Source organism: Camelus ferus, chromosome 18, assembly GCF_009834535.1.
Source record: "Camelus ferus isolate YT-003-E chromosome 18, BCGSAC_Cfer_1.0, whole genome shotgun sequence".
Classification (NCBI taxonomy): domain Eukaryota; kingdom Metazoa; phylum Chordata; class Mammalia; order Artiodactyla; family Camelidae; genus Camelus; species Camelus ferus.
The window spans coordinates 29036513-29057052 of NC_045713.1; the positions used below are offsets into that span (position 1 = coordinate 29036513).

General features: G+C 51.5%; 1 protein-coding gene across 1 annotated transcript in view; it reads right to left on the reverse strand.

The window, feature by feature from the left end:
• The window catches only part of CLEC16A (C-type lectin domain containing 16A), a 196341-nt gene that overhangs the window by 12156 nt on the left and 163645 nt on the right, over positions 1 to 20540 (reverse strand). The window contains 1 exon segment of the mRNA XM_032460792.1: positions 157 to 318. Coding sequence (XP_032316683.1) covers positions 157 to 318 — 162 coding nt within the window.

Below are 20540 nucleotides of genomic sequence, written 5' to 3' on the forward strand. Positions count from 1 at the left end.
CAGTTGGAGCGGACGCAGAACCCTGAGTGGCAGTGTCCCCACACGTGGTGGTGAGGAGCAGCTGGGTGTCAGGGGCCTTGGGTTGAGGGGTCGCAAGGTCCCAAGTCCCCCCCCCCCGCCCCCCCCCCCCGCCGCACTGTGTCCCGCGGCCAATACCTGCCGGGCTCTGGGCAGCAGAGGGGGTGGACGACGAGCTGGCGCCTCCTGAGTCACAGTGGCTTGTGCTCCCACTGCCACTGGGGCTCCCACTGGCAGACGGTGACGGTGAGGCCAGGGATGGCGAGCTGTGCTGGTTTATGCACTGGGCCACGGCGAAGCCTACAAGACAAGGTGGTGACGTGACCCAGTGGTAGGAATAAGCCGGCCTGGTGGGAGGGGCACTGCCCTCCCCGACTGTGTGTGAGACCCTGTGGCAAGCTGGGGGCCTCAGTGTAAGAGCTACACCAACCGATCCAAACCCTGCTCCTTGAAAGTCTGGGTCTGCTCCCTGGAATTAGCCAAGCTCGCCGGGCACCAGGCTGACCTGGACACACCGCAGAGCTCTTTCAAGGAAAAGAGTGCAGCCAACCACAGAGCCGTAAATCTGAATGCCTGATGCTGGCTCAGCACCACGCCGGCTGTGCCCTTGAAGGGAGCACGCAACCTCGGGGCTCAGAGGCGTCCTGGAGAAGTTTCCACAGGGACACGGGACATCCTCACGGCCAAACCTTAGGGCCTTTGCTCGTGTGCCTGAGTTCTGCCAGAGGCAGGGTGCTGGACCCCAGCTCTGAAGCCACACTGAAAGGGAGGGGAGACCCTGAGGTCACCCCCTGCCAGAGATTCTGCTCTGCCCTGGCGGGTCTGGCGAGCTTGGGGTGGGAGGAACGAAAGCTCTGGTGAAAAGCTAGCAATCACAGAGTTTCACTTGGCCTTCAGAGCAATTCCAGGTTTGGAGACGGGGCCCACACGTTTTTGGGGCCTGCGACCTCCCAGCACTGGGGAGTGGAGGAACCCCACATTTTGGAGACACTCAGACCTAGGCAAACCCTGTTCACCAGCAGAAGCTCTGGAACACGAGCCCAGGGTCCTTCCCCAACTGCTAGGAGGGGTGCAGCAGGGGGAGAACGGCCACCAGCCTGCGCAGGGCTTGGCGCATGGTGACAGCGAGGTGCTCTCTGTGGAGGAAGGAGGCCCTTCTGAACGAGCCACCCAGGGGCCCCTCTTTCAGGGTGCACGTGCCTCCCGCAGACAGTGACGTCCGCCTCTGCTTTTCTAAAGGGCCCCGGCTTCTGATTTGAGCCACTAAACACAGCAGAACTCCTCGGGGAACAAACCCCTCGTCGACGATCCCAGGAGCCCATGCAGACCTCAGTGGTTCCGGCTTCGGCCCTCAGGAGCCCTGTGCCCCCCCTGCTGCCTCTGCACCAAGTCGGGGTGGGGACGGGGGAGCAAGTCCTCCTCCCTGAGCGGGGACCTTGACCCCTCTGGCCAGTCACAGCAAACCTCCCCACCCTGAGCGCACTTACCCCAGACAGCCCCGAGCCTTACGCTCACCCCCTGCGTTGCCTGAGCCTCACACGGTCCAGCTCCTGCTGTCACTTCTTCCAGCAGGTTCTCCAGGCCTGACCATGCCTTTCTCAGAATTCGGGAAGGCGCCAAGGGTTGGAGAACTACAGCCCGCTGACTGTTTGGTAAATAAAGTTTTACTGGAACAGAGCCAGGCCCTTTGCTTACATTCTGCCTGTGGCCGTTACAAGCTACACTAGCAATGCTGACTTGTTGCAAGCCTGAGATATTTCACTCCCTGGCCCAAGACAGAAACAGTGCGCAGAGCCCAGAAGAGAAGGGGGCACCAGCTCTGGCACCAGGAAAGCCTGGGTTCCGTCCTGACCTGCTCACTTACCAGCCGTGGGGCCCTGGGCAAGTCTCCCCACTTCCCTGAGCCTCCTTCCCTTTAACCCCTGGTGGGCAGACCTTGGCGGGGGGCATGCAGGAGGACTCACTGCTCTGTCCCCATCTCAAGTCTTAGGGGAACCTACACCTGGCCACCGTGGAGGAGTTACTTTGTACTAAGTTTGTGTGAAGTTATTTTTGTCTAAGGACCAGCTCCTTCCAAACTGGGTCTCTATTCATACCCCCGGCCAGACCCCCCTGGTTTTGGGTGATGGGCTAGCACGCGGATGCAAGACCTGGGGGGAGCCTGGTGGGTGAATTCCCCACCCCCACCTACCCCGGAGGTCTTCCTGCCAAGAGGGCAGGGTTAACGTGCTGGACTTCTCAGGAAGAGGCATCATGTGATTGACTGTGTGTGGTTGCAGGGGAGGGGGTTGGGGCACTCATATTAACTACAGCAAACATCAAAGCAAATCCAAACACCAGTCAGGAAGATTCCCAGGGGGCAAGCAGCCACAGCCTCACAGAACCAGCTTAATAGCTGCTTACTGCTTAATCACTTCAAGTGGTAAACCCCCAAGTTTACAAGCTGTTTACCTGCCTCGAAAATGAATCACTCCTCAACAAATCAAAATGTCAGGATGGCCTTTCCTGAGCTGCTTATTTATCAGAAGTGTGAACAGAGGGGCTGGAGAGCGTGGTAGCAGAGTTGGGACTAAGCCTTCCACGCTCTGACAATGCCCCAGCTCGAACGGATGAATGATGTGGCTGTCACCAAGGTGGTCACCCACTCCTTCTCTTAAGACACACGTCTTCTCTCTCACGCGCTTTTAAGCCCTGGTTTCTTGCCGTAAGACATCTGGGGAGGGGCGTGTGGGGTAGCAGACGAGATGCTGAGACTGCAGTCGGGATACTAAAGTTCCTCCATTTTGGGAACGGATTAGGGGTCAAGCCAGAGACTGCCAAAAAATATTGTGCACCTTCTGTAGGTGCTAAGAGTTAAAACAGAAAAAAGAATCACCAACCTCTGACACCACCTGTCTGGGGGTCCAGCTGAGCAGAGGCAAGTGAATGCCTCTTTCCCTTGTATGCTGCTACTAAAAGCCCACTTCCCTTCTTTCCACGGCACGGGGACCCAGAAAGCCCCAGTGATGTTATTTGTTTGCTTGTTTGCTCATTTTTAAGCTAGGTGCCCAGACTCCCCTTGCAATTTCATGGGGTTCTTTCCAAAATCAACGTGGCAACACTTTGAGAGCCAGTCTGATGTGTCAGAGGGTCAGGAGGGCTCTGCAGAGAACGCAGGACAAGACTAGTGGCCGGAGCGCCGGCCCCCCTGCTCTTGCTTCATCCTAGGAAGGCAGTTCTTGATGAACTAGCTTTGGTGGAGGTGCCAAGGGGCTTTCTGGGCGTGAGTCAAACACATACGGGCTGCCAAGTACTTGCAAATGCACAGATGTGCCAGAGATGATGGGACAAGGGCAAAGGCAAGCCGGCCTCCCTGAGCACTTCTCCAGTAGATAAAATTCTTGGCCCTCCCTGAGTGTGTCTCAAGAACAGCCTGTGAAATGTATATCAAAGGCCATATGGATTTTCACATCGCTCAGCTGATTCCACATCTAGAAATGTATGCTGTGGACGGTGCAGTGGGTGGGTGGGTCCACACAGCGAACGACACAGATGTTCAAAGCACTGGTGTGTGTGACAGGGAACTAGAGGCACCCGAAACAGCCAACAATCAGGGAAAGGCCAAATGAATCCTAATACGCCCAGACGATGAAACTGTTGGTTGCTGTTAAAGATGCTGGTGTAAAAGAAGATTAAGAGTGAAGGGGAACGCTCAAGACATAATAAATGAAAACAGGTTAGGAGAAGCACGTCCTGTATGCTCCCATTGTTATAAAAAGATTAAAAAAAAAAAAAAAATCCAAGCTCCGCCTCCCTCCTTGTTCAGGGAGCAAACACTGGAGGGATTGAAGCTGAGGTCGTGGGAGAACCCAGCGGTTCACAATGGTGAGCTTGAGTTTTAGTTTCTGTGCTTGTCTGAATTTTCCAAGACTCCTGCTACGATATTCTCTTAAAACAGAAAAAGAATGGAGGATGAAGGAAGACACACGAGCTGCCTGGGAGCTGGACAGGCTGAGGCCGCCAGGCCCCTAACACATCCCTGCGATCTGTTCTGGCCTCCGGGGCTCTCTCCCCTGGACTCACGAAGAACCCCCTTAAAGCTGGGAGCAGGCTCCATGCTCTGTAGCAGGCAGATCTGGGCCAACGGTGAAACGCACCCCTGACTTTTCAGGGGCCCCAGGCTTCACGGGGTCAGGCGGGGGTCTTCCTGCTGCCCTCTGGCCCTGTTCTGACAGTTATGCCGGGAGGATGAACTCAAGAGGAACTCTCTGGCATTTGCCAAGAGCAAAAATACCACAAAAAGGTCATCTTTCTATTTTAGATCCACTGACAGAGGGAGCACTGGGCTGGGAATCAGAACCCCAAGTTCAAGCCCAAGCTCTGCCCAAAGGGCTTGGTGACCTTGGACAAAGCCCCCTCCTTTCGGGGCCTCCACGTCTTTGTGTGAAACACAATACAGTTCGTGAGGAGTTCTTGACTTAAATGGTCAGTAGTTTTCCTTTTACCTATAAATCTGAACTTGATTTGAACCCCACGGCCTTTTGGGGAGGCAGGCAAGGGAAAAGACATTGAAAAGTGCGCCCTGAATATATGCTGTTTGTCTTTGGAGGGAACACTCACCAAGCTTTCCCCATGAGAACCACGTTGCTGTGGGAGGCAGGCAGCAGCCCTGGCCAATCCCAGCCCAGAGGTTTCCAGATGTGTTCTGCTCTGCTTACATCATGTTTGTGTTTGCTTGTTTTAGGCACCACCATTCACACACTGGGAGAGTCTGTATCCAAGTCTGGGTTTCTGGCTTCTTAGAAAACAGAAAGATCTGGCATCACTGGGCCCCACTGCCACGAGGCAGCAACTGAAGGGAGGCAGTGAGCTGGTTCCTCCCCTCTCCACCTTGACATGACTGGTGCTCGTAGGCATTTCGGTTATTAATCTCTGCGATTTATCCTTGGATTCTTGATAAATCCATAGGAATCGGGGAAGTTCCAACCCCTAGAGACCTTTTGTCAACTCCCTCTTCAAACCCTACCAGTGGGGGTGAGAGAGAGGGCCTGTGGAGATGGGGCTGCCTGCCTCTAGCAGCCCATGCAGGTCTCAGACCCAGTGACAAAAATCACTTGCTTTTGGCCTTAACTGGGCTGTTCCCTTGGTCTGTAATTCCCTTTTGCCTCTTTTCTGTCTTCACAAATCCTTTCCCCATCTTTTAAGGTTCATGCAGCTTAGGGCCAGCTTGGGCAAGAGTGTCTACAGTTCCTGGGGTTAACTGTTCTTTCCCCTGTGCTCCTGCAGCCTGATCTATCCAGCCCTGGGGCTTTGTGAGCTGTATAGGAGTTGGCTTTCCCAATATGACTGCAAAGTAGGGCATAAGAAATTTGACTGCAAAGATGCTTTGCTACTTTGTACAATGACTATCATTATTTTAACACCTAGCACCTGGAATCCTCTGGGGTTCAGGGGCTTTTGGAAATTATTTCTGATATTGTAAGCTATCTTCCAATACCCATGCGCCCCTTCTTCTGCAGTTACATAACCTGACAGCTAGGCATGGCCATGTGACTAAGCTGTGGCTAATGAGATAGAAATGAAAGTGACATGTTGGATTTCTAGGAAGGCTTCTTAAAAGAAAAGAGGTATGCTTTCCTCTATTCTGTTTCATGAACCATAGATGTGATGGCTGGAACTCCAGCAGCTATCGTGGACCATGAGGATGAGTCCCATATTAGGGACAGCAGAGCACTGAGAAGGAAGGAGCTTGGGTCCTTGATGCCTTTGTGAAGCCCCTGACTACCTTCATTTATGTTTCCTCTACCTGAAAGGGAAGTACATACTTTGGGGTTTTTCTTTACTATGTAGTTGAACCGAATCTTAACTGACAGCTGTAAAAAAGCTTTGTTAATGCAAGGATGTGAGCTGAATTCCGTGGGGACAAGAGATTGGCTGGCCCTCAGAGTTTCCAGCATAGGGAAAGCTGCCCTGTACTTCCTGGGGAGAATCTGGGAATGGTGGAGTGAGGAGAAAGAGGGGAGGGGGCAGTTGAGATAGGGGAGGTGACTTTCCCCACAAACCCCCAAATCTCTAGGAAAACTTCAACTCTTCCCTTGTGTGGTGTGAGTGGACATTTTTTGGTGGACACCAGTGATGGAGACTGAGCTTCCATCTGGGTTCACACAAGGCCACGGATTACCCACGAGGGCCAAGACCTAGGAACAGCATGGACCACGAGAGAGTAAAGGATGCACATGTGCGGGCTAGAGAACTGGGGGGGTTGAGCCAAAGGTTTCCCAAACCTCCAAGGAGCAGGGAGTCCCTAGCTGACCTCTGCGGTCGGCCTGGGGCTTGTGCTGTCTTGCACACTGTAATTTCTCCACAGATATTGGTTATGTGACTGAAGAGCAACTGCTTCAGTTTGAAAACTGGAAGATGTGAAAACTACCTGAGCATGTGGGGGATTCCACAGGGGCCTTTCAGAGAGCTGAAGAGGAAGGAAGCCTTTGGCTTAGAATTCATCTCAGGGATTCTGACTGCTGAATGGCACTAGCACCACCCCACAGCCTCACGCCCTACAGACGCTCCTACATATCACCTGCTGCTTCCTAGGAAGGATTCAAGGTGGCTTATTTTTAAAGCCCAAATGCCACAGATGCTAAGTACTGAAAGCCACTAAGACACAAACTAAATGATGAGAGTCCAACAATGAAAGGTGGGTGGAAAGTGAAAAGTCACACCAGAATGACGTCCAGTGAGGGGAAGCTGATGTCACTGCTGGGCTCTGCACTTCCTGGGAGCCAAGATCTCCAGGAACATGGTCCAGGTGAGCTGGCTCTTGTGATACCCCTGTCCACGTGCATGACTCCTGTCCATTACACCTTCCTGGCTAGTGTCCCTGAAGCGGGCTGCCCAGAAGATCCAGCTACCTGACTAGAGGGATCTTGTTCTCTCCTGACTGGAGAGTTCATGCCACATTCAAGTGCTTTCCAAACGTTTTTTCTCAACAGTGAAACTCTGGTTTATACACAAGATGAGAACGGAACGCTCCGTCTGCATGGTGCCTGATCGAGGGTAGGCTTGTTCTGTCCTTTCCAGAATCTCTGCAGATCCCACCTTTGAGAATCAGATATGGCAGGTTGGCACCTCAAAGCCTCAAACCTTCAGGCTGCAAACTAGAGAACCAAGGGCTGGATGGGTAACATCCGTGAAAAAGGAGAGACCAGGGGTGAAAGGCTGACAGTGCCCCCCCCCCCCCGCCCCCAAACTGGCCATCTGTTTTCCCTTGTTTGACTGAGACACGGGCACTGAGAAACCATTCTCTTCTATCAGGAAAATAACCATGGTATGCAGGATATTCTGCCTGTGTCAGGGAGACAATAGGGACTGGTGGAGACCGGGGAAAACTGGAAACAGCAGCTCCACAGCCTCTCCTGACGGCTGCCGCCGTAGTGTGACCACAGCTTTATGTTCTTCAAGAGAAGCTGGATTATCTGGATTTTGGGGTTAAAGCCTCCTGATTTTTTAAATTGTTGACAACTTACTTCATATTCCTTTTAAAAAAATATTATTTTTTTTTGTTTGTTTTGGCTTTTTATTTTGAGGGGAAGGTAGTTAGGTTTATTTATTTATTTTCCTTTTAATGGAGGTGCTGGGATTGAACCCAGGACCTCGTGCATGCTAAGCACACACTCTACCACTTGAGCTATATCCTCAGCCTTCTCAAATTCCTTTTTTAAACAAGAAGCTGGTAACCCCAGGCAAGGCAAACCAAGAGTGTCTTCTGTCTGCGTGGGCCTCTGCTCCAGGCTGAGACTGGGAGCGTCGGGTGTCGAGGCCACCCTGCCCAGCTCCTGATGTGTGCAGGTTCCGAGTCTGAAGTACACGACCCCAGGCTGCTTAAGGCTCACACAGATGTGCTTCAAAGAAGTCCAGTTTTCAAGAGACCTCCTTGAGGAAAAAACTCTAAGATTTGGGGTGGAGAGTTGCCCGCCCTAACACAAACCAACATTGATTCATGCCTGAGGGCTGACTCAGGAGGAGCGGTGAGGAGAGTGGGGCAGGGGCGCCCTGAATTTGCCTTTCATTAGCGCATTTGCTCCATGGCTGCGGCTCAGGTTGTGAGGATGCAGTGTTCGTATTTTTCTCACCGCTCCTCGATGCTGGGAAACAGGAAAAAATCAATTGGCCCTGTGACCTCGTGCACGAAGCCGAAGACATCAAGTGCGGCTGTGGCCTCGTTTCTCCCCTCGCTGGCTCCTTCCTCGGCTCTGCCCTTTCACCTCCCAGTGCGGTCTGCCAGGGCCCTGGGGCCAGAGAGGAGGGGCTGGGCTGAGACTGAGACTGGGACTTCAGCCTGCTGGTGTCTCTGGGCAGATGGCAGCCCACAGGGTCTACAAGTGACACAGAGCTTTCTCGTCCACACTTCTGACTCGAGGAGCTGGCTCTGAAGCCACCTGCCGCCCCCACCCCCCCAAGATGGGAGCCACTGAGTTGGGAGCGCACCTGAAAAGCCAAATTACCCACAACTATTCCAAGAACGTGTGTGTGTGTGAAGCTGAGGAAGTCAAGTCCAGCAGCGGCGCACCCACTGGGCCAGGTGAGGCCAGGTGCTCACACGGGTCTCCTCTAAAGAATTCGCACAAAAATGAAAGAATCCACCAATACAGGTGCAGGGTTCAGAACAGCAGCAACCCTACAGGCCGGCAGGACCCTGGGGGCTCCCTGCAGTCCCCTCACTTCCTGCTAGGACTCTGAGGCTTTGGTGCAGGTAGGAGACCCAGATGTCTGCACGGGGATCCTCCTCCAGCGTCCCCAAGTGAGTCACATGATCTACTGTTCCAGGGTTGGGTGCACAGAACTCTGGGCTTCCAGGGCAAGATACGGCCTCCCCCGACTGACCCTAAGGGAGTTCTGATTTTCTTCACGTGCACTTCCTGTCCAGCCCTAGGGGCACATCTGCAAATCGGCCATCTGGGAAGAGGGTGTTTCTATCACCTTCCTCGGCCAAGCCTGAGCAACGTCATCATGGGCGACTCCCTAGATCACTGACTGGCTGCACCTCAAAGTGCTTAAAGACTTTTATTTCTGGTTGCTTTTTAAGGGATAACAGGTCCAACATACAAAAATAGCTGGGAACTTGCGGAATCTTTTAGCCTACAGCTGTTTATCCATGGATAAATCCTCGTGGATTTTAAGGACTATACTTGAAAACCTGCAGAAAAGAAAAAACGGTCTTTCAGTATCTTGTTTCCTTTGTGCCATCTCTGTCCCAGCTCTGCCCTCAAAGTGTTTTTGTTCTAGGTGAAGCCTGTGTGAGTGCACTGCCACCCACGGGAGAGGTCGAAGGTCTAAGTGGCCCTGTGGCTGCCGAGGGGGCACCAGGGCTGTCTGAATGTCAGCACCTTGCTGCGCCGGTGGCCCTGTGCTGCCTTGGCCACAGGAAGGCTGGCACGTGGGGGTCACGGCTGGACCGGGTCTCTGAGACTCTCTTCGAGGCTCTGTTCCCAAGGACCAGGTCCCTGCCTTGCCCAGCCCCTGCCCTCCTCCCATGGCATTACCGTCTGTACAACAGTAAGCAAAGAGCTCCGCAACAGTCTCTCAGCCACGGCATTAGAAAGCCGACCACTGGCCATCCCGGCTGCCTCTTTACCGAGGCAGGAAACAGGGCTGAAAAAGCAGCGAGAGGGGGGCGGGTTACACAGCTGTCAGCAGGCACCTCCAGACACAGGGAGCGGGGTGCGGGCCTTGGGCTCCTCTGGCCCCCGGGCCTAAGAGGGCCAGACCTGGAGCCACCAGCTGGGGCTGGGGTGGGTCAGCTACAGCTCTGCTTGCCAAGGACAACCTCCTGAGGTTCTCTCTGGCCCAAGGACCACCAATTCTTTCCAATAAGGCTCTCAGCCCATCAGCCCTGCTCTGTCTCTCAGGACAGAAGAGGGTGAGGCCACACGGTGCTCATCTTACGCCAAAATGTATGCCCTGCCCCGTGTGTTTCATAAAAGGGCCAGGGGACCAGTTTTGATCTCCTGCACATGCAGTCGACACATATTTAACTCACTCCCAAAGCGGCCCCACACCCCTGAGGCCCAGGTTCTGCCTGCGTGTCTGGCAGGACTGGGGTTCTGCAGAGTGGGTGGCTAACTCTGGCAGTGGGGCCACGTCACCAGAGCGTCTCTGACTGTGTGTTTTAACAGATAGGGGTTAGGCCAGACCAACAGACGATGACGTTTGATTACACATCCTCTACAATAAGAACTGGAGATGCTATCTGGAACGACGTGGGGCAGATAGAATCAGGGAGTGTGTGAGGAGCCACATGAAGACTGCGATGGGTATCAGCCCAGAACAAGCTTCAAAAGCCATGACTGAGGTCGCCGGGTAGATGGGACTGTCACCTTCTGTCCTGGCAGAGCTGTGGGACACAGGCCATCAGGCGATGGTACGCGTGGCTCCAGCATCTACCCGGGAGAAGTGTTGAGAGCAAATACTTGACCCTGGGACTGAAGTTCCCAGCCCAGGCACAAAGTACAGGAGGGAAGAGAGTGCCGGGGGGTCCAGCCACCCTGCATGCGCATGTGACCACGAGGGCATCACAAGCCTGTGGTTCTCAGGTATAAAGAGGGGTGACAACAGCTGACTGCGCAGGGCCCCCGGGGGCTGACCAAATTGCTATGGTCTGAGTGTTCTGTTAGCATGAGCTGTCTTCACTACTTAGCCGACATTTATGGTGCTTGGAATTTAGGTCCACTGAGGCAAGAACTGGGGATTTTCATTTTTCTGAGGGTCTTGACTCCTGGGGTGCGTAACAGAAGAAACGGTTCAGCTCTTTGGAGAAAGCAACACAGCACAAAGCAGAATCTTTCTTCATGTCGGCTGTTAGGACTGAAGGTTTTAGGAGTTAACAGAGACAGAGCTTTTCTAAAGAAACCTTAAATATCTACGTTTAAGGGATTTATATGAAAACAGAATATGAGAAAATGAGGTTCTTGTTATTTTCATTTAGAATCTTAAAATCTCATCTGTTATGTTTGGGTTCAAGACACAGATGACTGTATTCTGTTTGTCAGGGCTTCTCTGCTGGAGAGTTGACTGCATTAAGTGGAACCATGTGAACTGCCTGTATTCAACCAACATGACCAATGAAATCGGCCATTTCATACAGTTCAACCTAGTATGAATTTGTCTCCCTTAAAGCCCTCCACTGAAGTCATTCCTGGAGGAAGGGACAGCCAGCTGTGTATTCCCAGCTCTCCCTTTTCAGTTTCCATTACACCCGTATGTGTGTGTGTGTCTGTGTGTGTGGGTGGGTGGGTGGATGTATGTGTCCTCCTCTCCAGCTCAGATTTATCCTTTCATTTCCAAAAGTCAGCAAGCAGCTTCAACAAAATGCTTGCAAATGATCTTGGCACTTAAGGAGAGGTGTGTGTCTTCTAGGGGGAAAACACTGGAAAAGGGGGCTTCTGAGATGGGATCTGGTGGGATCTATTTTCCCTTTGTGCTTCCTTGTAAATGCTAAGCTAGTGCGTTCAACTGTTAAAATCACCCCAGCTAGTCTGCATTTGTAGTTTTGACTTTTTTTTTTTAGTATTATTAATATTTCATCATAAAAGTATTGATTTCCTTTAACTAAGAGACTTTAAAGTTTGCTGCATCCTTAAGCATGATTTTATTATGTCTTGGGGCCAAATGTTTTTTATTCCTCCCCACAAAGGAATGCTTCTCCTTTTATATAATGTGTGTCAAGAAGAAAAAAGGAATTGATTCACAGAATTCTGCATCACAGGCAACTTTGAAGGAACATATCTAGTCGGGGGTACTTGGACAGACAATTCCTAAACATGACCACAGTGCCTCACTGTTAAGCCAGAAGCAAGAACCAAAGCACAAAATTTACATTCAAATATGAGGTAGCTCCAAGAGATGCTAATATGGGAAAATTAAGACAACTTGAGACATGACCCCAAAACTTAAAAACTCCTTACACGTGCCAGAGGATTCACAGAAACCTCAGTCTCCACCTTGCCCCCTCTCTTCCTGCCCTCCAGAAAGCCAACAAGAACCAAGAAGAAATACTGCCGATTTGGGGCTGCCTAGGAAAACGCTCCATTTCTCCCAATCTCTAAATTACCAGTGTCAGATGCCAGTTGCAGAGTTAGGGAAAGAACGCTCAGTTTTACAGAACCCCTTCAGGAAGCGGGTGGAGGACAGTAACTGGCAAACCAAATGAGGCGCTCTGAAATGTTTAAATATTGAACATCCTTTCTCCTTCCTCCACATTTATTATTAACTTGGACCCACATCACTGTGTACATTGACTTCATTTCTTCCCAAGGATCCAAGACACAATGGACAATGCTCGGGGCCAGTGAGGGGGGTGGGGCTGAGATTTGGGTTTCTTTCTTTCATACCCTCGCTGGAAATCCTTTCCGGTCAGCCCCACATTTTCACAGCCATGAATTCCTGGAAACGTCTCAGCCTTTCAATGACCTCTGGTGCCCGAAAGCAGATGATTAGTGCCCCAAATATTGACAGGCTAGACTCTCTTCCCCTTCCAAACAAGGGAGCAGTGTCGGCGTGAGGCTGCGTGAAAGATGCTGTTGCCACCGGACAAGGGAGTCTGCGGAAACAGCATTCAGACAGGAGCTCCGCTGTTTGGAAGGAACTGCAGTTCCCTCAGCTTCGCCCAGGTAGAAACAATGCCTAGGATGCTATGTGAATGTCACAAGAGCCTGGTTAAAAAAAAAAAAATCTGTCGACAGCCACCAGATGTCCAGGACAGCCGGGACGGGGGCCGGCAGTGGCCCTGCTCTGACACAGGAGGCACCTCAGATGTCAGCAGCCTGGGCTGGCAGCCAAGCGAGCTCGGAGCCTGGGCCTGGCATTGCTCCTTGTGAAGATGAACGTTTGGGATTGGAAATATAAACGTCCAATCTTTCCAGAAAGCAAGGCAGCACCTCTTCTGGGGAACGAGGAAGGGGAGGGGTGGGTGGACCGTCCGTCATGCCCACGCAGAAAGCAGCTGCCCTCCCGTCAAAAGAAGATCCTTTGGGGCTGCCAGGAGGATAAGCTGGCTACAAGCGTTCGTTTTTCCTGGGCTTTTATCTGTTCAAGTGAAATTGTCCCAAATGACCAGCCTGCAGCTTCTACTTTCCTTTAAAAGACAGTACTACATTTGAGATCGATGTTTTCCCCTGAAACGCCAGCTAAATTTATCCTTCCCTGCATCCTGCACGCTGGTCTCTGCACTCAGCTGGCCCTCATCTTGCTGAGTGAAGCGTCTGTCTTCCGACGCCCCTTCCTCGCTGGGGGAGCTCAGCATCCAGCCCCATCCTGCTGTTCATCACGCACAGAACCCCCTCCCCCCTCCCTGGTTCCCTCAAAGATTCCTCTGCTGCCTCATTCTCTGAAGTCCCTGTGAATTTAAGCTCTGACTTCTCGAGGTCCTCACCTGGCCCCAGCTCTCAAAATCTACCCTGAAAAGCCATCAGGTTGGCTGGCTTTGAACAGCTGTTGAGCAACCCGTCCCCAGCCAGCCCCTGCCCCCAAAGTGGCTGAGTGCTCAGGAATTTGACGGAGTGGGATGACGTAGGCCGCTGTGGGCTTTACAGACTGAACTGACCAGAGAACTGACTTCTCTCTGCTGGTCTCGCTTGGCAAGCCGCCCTGTAAGTGAAATTTCACTGACTGATTCAATGCCTGATGCCCAGAGAGCCCGTTAGTTCTGAAATCTTTATTCATATTCGCAGTTGCAAGAGAACATGCCCTAAACTAGCATCCTGAGCTACCATTCCTATTTTGCTGTTAACCTGTGGACTCTCTCTCTTTTGGGCAGGAATCAGAAAGAAAATAAAAATGGGCCTTGAGAGAGAGGACGCACGCGCCCCTGCTGGCAGGCACGTGCACACACGCTGTGGACAGGGTCTGGCCTCGAAGCAGCGAACAGGCCGGTGTCTCGGGAGAGCCCCGTGAATGAAGATACGGGGTCTGGGTGTGGCCAGATTGGCAACCCCCTCACCTTGCTTTCTGGAAAGCAACCTGGCAAGGTGCTGTCAAGAGCCTTAATTAGGGGCATTCTCGTTGACCCTAAGGAACGGTTTCTCAAGGAATAACCGGAAACCTGGGCGAAGGTTTCTGTGTAAGCGTGATTCATAACATAGTACGAATAACCTAAGTAGCCAATATAAAGGGTGTGGCTAAGTAAATACTGGCTAAACTCCAGACTGTTACAGGTTGAATTATGTCTTCCCCAAATTCTCACGCTGATGTCCTAACCCCTACCGTCTCAGAACGTGACTTAATTTGGAAAGAAGGTTATTCTGCAGATGTAATTAGTTGAGATTAGGGTGGGCCCTAATCCAGTGTGAGTGGTGTCCTTATAAAAGAGGGACACTCAGACATAGAGGCACACGTGGGGGAGCACCATGTGAAGATGAAGACAGAGGTCACAGTGATGCATGTACAAGCTGAGGAACAACAAGATTGCCAGCAAACCACCAGAAGTCAGGAGGGAGGACTGATTCTTCCTCATCACCTTCAGAAGGAACCAACCATGCAGACACCTTGATCTCAGACTTTCAGCCTTCAGAACTGTGAGACAATAAATTTCTGTTCGTTTTAAGCCACCCAGTTCATGGTACTTTGTTACAGCAGCCATTAAGCAAATACTCAGACAATGGAGTATTATGCAGTCATTAAAAATGAAGTATCAGGAAGAGGTATTCCGCAGCATAGAGAAATGCTTCTGACATGAGGGCAATGTTATGAAAAACAAAATCCCAAGATCCAGCAGTTCTGATCTGGGGCTGCATGTGCATCCAAGGATGCTCCCTAGAGCACTGTGATGGCAAGAACCAGGAAACAACCAAAATGCCCAGCCAAAGAAACACGCGGATCCGCACTGTGGAATACTACACAGCCACAAAAGGGAATGAACAAAATGTGTACACATCAACACAGAAAGACCTTTGATTCACAGTGGTGTTTGAAAGTCAAGCTGCAGAAGGGTATGCAGGAAGATGATTCTGTTTAGGTTTAAAAAAAAAAAAAGGGCAGCCCAAATCATAAGATCCATCACCCCTTATCTTAAATCTTTGAGGTTGAATGTGTTCTGGAATTTAGACTCTTTAAGGCTTTTTAAAAAGGCCATGAGGTGCATACATGTATATTAGGCCACATCCTCAGCTGGGCCTCAGGCAGCTGAAACCAAACCTATTAAATTTCTGCAGGGAAAAAAACCAAGTCTATTCACAATAAATGGCATCTGAAAACTCTTGTAAAAAGTCTATAAATAGTTTAGGGCAGGTTTTGCCACCAAGTGAGTTATGCAAATTTGGACTTCAGAAGTGCAGAGAAGGACTGAGGCCCTGGGCTGCCCACTGGCCACGGGGGCCCACACAGATGCAACTGCACAGAGGAGGGTCTGGAAGGAGATGAGCCAAACAGTGGACGGACATCTGGGGAAGGGGGGGGGAACTGGGGAGGGGTAGTAGAAGGGGACTTAAGACCCGTCTGTAACATTTTTCGTTTTTTAAATGAAGAATCAACTCATATATTTTGAGGGTAACCTAAAAAGTAGGGAAAAAAACAGAAAGAGAAAAACAGAGAAGACATGGATGAGAAGTAAACTGAAATGTGCAGAATGCTTTTTCTGGTGGTGGGACTGTGGTGATTTCCTCTTCCTGCAGCTTGACAGTTTCCACTGATAATTTTCTACATCCATGTATTAACCACCAGTGAATACAAGGGCCTGCAGCAGCAGTGGGACACATGACTGGTTCCATCCATTCTCGTCATTGCCAGCTCATCCCCAGGGCCCTGGGGGAGATGGCAGGGCTGAGTCCCCCCCCAACCCCCGCTGGCTCCTGATCCGCGCGGCTGCTGCACCTCTGATGCCATGAAATATGGCCCCTTCCCGGGGCGCTGCTCACACACTTGCCACTTTGATTCATCATCTCTCTTACTCTCTCTGTCCTTTATTCTTCTGCCCTCTTTGGCCTTTGATTGCTTTTCGGGAGTTTATCATGTTGAACTTTTATCCCTTTCCAGGAAACCCTATTCTTTTTTATCTTCCCTTTCACAATTAATAAATAATCGTGAGAGCACTTCTTTGGACAGAAACACATCCTGCCTCCTAAACAGAACTGCTGGAGCATCCCTTTTGGGGCCCCTCAGGGCCTGAGAAGGGCACATCACCTGTCACTAGAGGGACAGCATTTTGGTCCATCACTGCGCTTGGGGGAAGGGTGCCAACGGTGTTCTCGGTATCTGAGCTACCCTCCGTTCTACAAGACTGCTGTGCTTCACAGCCGTCCTCCAGAGAAGGGGCGGAGAGGGTGGAGCAGTGGCTTGGGGGTCCAAGGGCCACAGTATGGACAGGGAAACAGAGATATGGCATCAGAGTTCGAGTGTGGGCTTTGGAAACAGACAGGTTCAAATCCCAGCCCTGGGATGCTGACTTCAGCCTGGGATTCCCGGGTACGATATGGAGGAAATAATCCCGACCTCAGGCATTGTTGTGAAAGTTAAATGAGAAGAACATATGCAGTCATGCTTAGCACAGGGGTTGATATATAGTAACTGCTCAATTAACAGGAGCTGGCGTCATTAAGTCGTAGCACCAGCCACACTCTGAGCATCTATCTCCAGACCCCCTTCACCAGTTTCTACCACAAAGAAAGAGAAGCACAACTAGCCCCAATCATCTCCAAGAAATAACACGGAGCATTTGGGATCATATTTTAAAAGTCACTGGGTGAGTTGGACAGACTGGCAGACAAATCGTCTACCGGCACCAGGAGTCAACTTGCAGAGTGACCAGCAGGTAGCGTCGACCTGCTTTCTGTCTCGGATCCACAACACGAGTGGACGCTCACCACTACAGAGGTTTCCAACAAATGCTCATGGCACTGATTCTAATACCTACTTTCTTTCCCAGAAGTTATGATACTGAGGTCAGACCACAGTCAACAGAGATTTCTGGAAAGGTATGAAATGCAAACTTATCTCGTAATTTACAGGAAAGAAAAAGGAACAGGAGGCTATTTTACCAGCAAGAACAGAGTCTTTTCTTCAAAGTCAAAAAGAAATGGAAAAAGAAAAATTCTAAAGAAGAGGAAGGGTGCCAGGTGAGTCTGGACTGCATCAAGGTTTCCAAATTGTTCCAGACTACATTGCAGGTTCCAATTTCTTTTTTCACACTTGGACTGTTTTAAGGAAAATGTTGCATAAATTGGACTGTTTTACGATGAAAAGGGACACAAATATGATAATCTGGTCTTTAGAAAAAGATGACAGCTTTGTGACAGTCTGACTAGTTTAGAACTGTTTTTTAAATTATAACAGCTTTCTTGAGATATAATACACATACTGTATCATCTACCCATTGAAAGGGATAACGCAGTGATTTTTAGTTGATTTCACAGAATTGCACAACCATCACTACAATCAATTTTAGAACATTTTCATCTCCTTGCTATCTATTTTGAATACAACTTGGGGGGTTACAAACACATGTACCCCCAGCTATGCTGAATGAGTCCATCACCTGGCCTTTTCTAGAATGGCCCACTCCAGATTCTGCCATTTGTTCTGTGAGTGGCATTTTAAAAGATTTCATTCTTCACATCAGGCCTGAGCCCAAGAACTTTCCCTTTCAATAGAATTCCTCAGAAAAATGTCCTGGGTCCAATTCCTTCTTCCGTGTTCTTCACTGATGAGGGGAGGAGACCTAGGCTGTTGCTGGGAGCCCTGGGCTAAGCACCTTCCCAGGAAGGAGGACTGAGATCTCAGGCCCCACTTACCTGGCCAAGGCGGAAACTGATGACAGGGGAACTGTGTGCCCAGCCAGTCTGGCAGCAGGTGTCACGTGGACAGTAATGCTGTTATTCCCTGAGGGTCTGGGCAGCCTGTGGGCCCAGGCACCAGTGGCTCTCCTGTCTGTGTGGGCTCCCATCAAGGATGGATTCCTGCCCTCAGAGAAGTCTTCCTGGACTCCCTGTCCAGGTCAGAGCCCTTTGGCGCACATTGTCCCAGCTCTCCGCCAGTTCATTTGGGGCCCCAATCATGGTCAGCAGTCCTGGACTATCTATGATGTCCACAGTGCCTGGGAGCTCCAAAGGGACAGATCTGTTCAGCTCACCCGAGTCTACAGTAAGCAATGTCTAGCATATATAGGGGTACTGGAGATTTGTTGGTTCCATCCATCCATCCATCCATCCATCCATCCATCCGTCTATCCCTCTCTCCCTCCCTCCCTTCTCCATCCATCCATTCATCTACCCATCCATCCAGTGCTTTCCAAGCACTACTTATATGCCTCCCTGTACAACTCCAGTTGCTGGGCATTTAGCAATAAATGAAACACAGCATCTGACCTCTTGCAGTTTATAGCTCAGTAACAGGATGGGGCAGGACTGGGGTGGGGTGCAGGGGTGCAGACAATGAAGAAACAGAAAATACGGGGAAGGGATGAGGGCGATGAAGAGAGCTAAGCAGGGCAGGGGCATCTGGAGTGCTGGGAGTGGGGCAGGGTTGTGATGTACACAGGATGCTCAGGGAAAACCCTCTGAGATTGAGAGGCCTGAGGAATGAGACACAGGACAGAGCCAGGCAGGTATCTGGGACCACACTGTTCTAAGCAGAGGGCAACCCAATGCAGGGGCTGCAAGGCAGGGGGTGCCTGGCACAGTCGAGGCTCAGCCGAGGCCCCTGTGGCTGCCTTGGAGTGGGCCGGGGGACAGTGGGAAGAGGTGAGGTCAGTCTTAGGAGGAGCAGAGGGATCAGACTGTGTGGGACATTGGGGGCCACTGTAAGGAATCTGGCTTTCACTCCGAGTGAAATGGGATCTGGTGATGGATTTAAGCAGAGGACACACATGTTCTAACTTATGCCTGAAAAGGATCTCTCTAGCTCTGGTGCTGAGAACACCAAATTGGCCAAGCAGAGAAACAGGGGAAACGATTTTGAAGGCCAAGGTCAGGAGGCAGCAAACAACATCCTGTAGGCCAACTTCCCAAATCCTACACTGGATTTGTGAGGGAAGTTTGGAATGCGGCCCCGCCTGCTCGTTTGCAGCTTGGCCACACAGCAGAGTCAGGTTGTGACAGAGACCACATGGCCCTTTAATTAAAGTCAGCCAACCCCTGGCCTAGGAGACCAGAGCAGCGGGGAGAGGGGACTGGACTCAGGCCGCACTTCCAGGGAGCGCTGGCAGGCTGGGTAAGGCCTGGCCCGGAGTGGACAAGTGAGTTGGTCTCCAGCTGCTCTACGTGAGGACATGTTTTTAGTCAAGCTGCGTCTTCTTCCCAAGTGACTAAGTCTGGGTCACTGGACCCCATGGGCAGCCCAGCCTGGGGCCAGCCCGTGAACGGCTGCTGTCCTGCTCTGAGGGCTGAGTGTGGTCATCTGGAGGGCGGCCTTTTGCCTCCCTGCCTGAAGCCCATCCACGCTCCCCCCGGGCCCTCCAATGAAGTCGAGGAAGGTCAACAGGCACAGTGGGTCATCCCCACATGGCCTCATCTTCTGCTGCCTCCCGCCCACATGGCTCAGGCTGCTTGCAGGACGCACCTGCTCACCATGGTCTTCACAGCCTGGGTCCGCCACCAGCCCGGGATGCCCCATTGTTTAGCCTGGCCCATCCACCAAGACCTGCTCCAGGAGCCCTCCCTGCCCTCCAATCCTGGGGATGGGGGGCCGGCGCCCCTGTCCTGGGCTCCAACATCATCATGCACAACGAGACTATGTAGCAATAGTGGGCTAGGTGGCATCTTCCCCAAGACACTGTGAATTCCTTGAAGGCAGGGCCTGTCCAGAACCTTCCACTCCCCAGTCTTGGCAGAGCATGGCGCAGGGATGTGTGCATAAGGTTTCCTGAAAGTGGGACAAGCTTGAAGAACTGGCCTCTCCTGAAACTGGGCCCAGGGCACCAAATGCATTTTGCTCCTGTATCAGAATCTCCTGGTTCCCCAAACCCTCTAAGGAGCAGTTGCCTTGAAGCAGGAGAGCTACTGACTGAGCACGCCCCAGCTTGCCAAGCTGTCACTCCATCTCTGGGCTACAATCAAGGCAGCTGGTCCACAGAGAAGGGACCTCAGTCATGCTGGGCCCTGTGCCACACAAGCCCATGGTAGGTGCTTGGTGGATGTTTGTGGATTAAAGGAATGACAATTGGGCCACTGCATTTGATCCCAATGGTCACCCACAACCCCTTGTAAAGCCATCGAAGAGAAATTCAGTGAGATCTTTCAATCCCTAATAGTGTTCCCAAGACTGGATGGACATTAGAATGAGCCAGGGAGCTTCAACAAACACCAGTCACCCTCTCCTCACTCTGTTTTAACTGGGCTGAAGTGGGCATGGACATCAGGCTTTTCAAACGCTCTCAAGGCAATTCTAGAAATGCAAAGCCAGGGCTGAGGGCCACAGGGTTAGGCTGGCTCAGCCCAGGGCCTCAAACTGGAGAAGATCTCCCATGGACCAGGATTCCACACTTCCAAAAGGGCTGTTCCTCTGCCCCTGGGCACCGTGGGCGCAGGTCCTATGTGCCTCTCTGGCTGAGTGAAGGC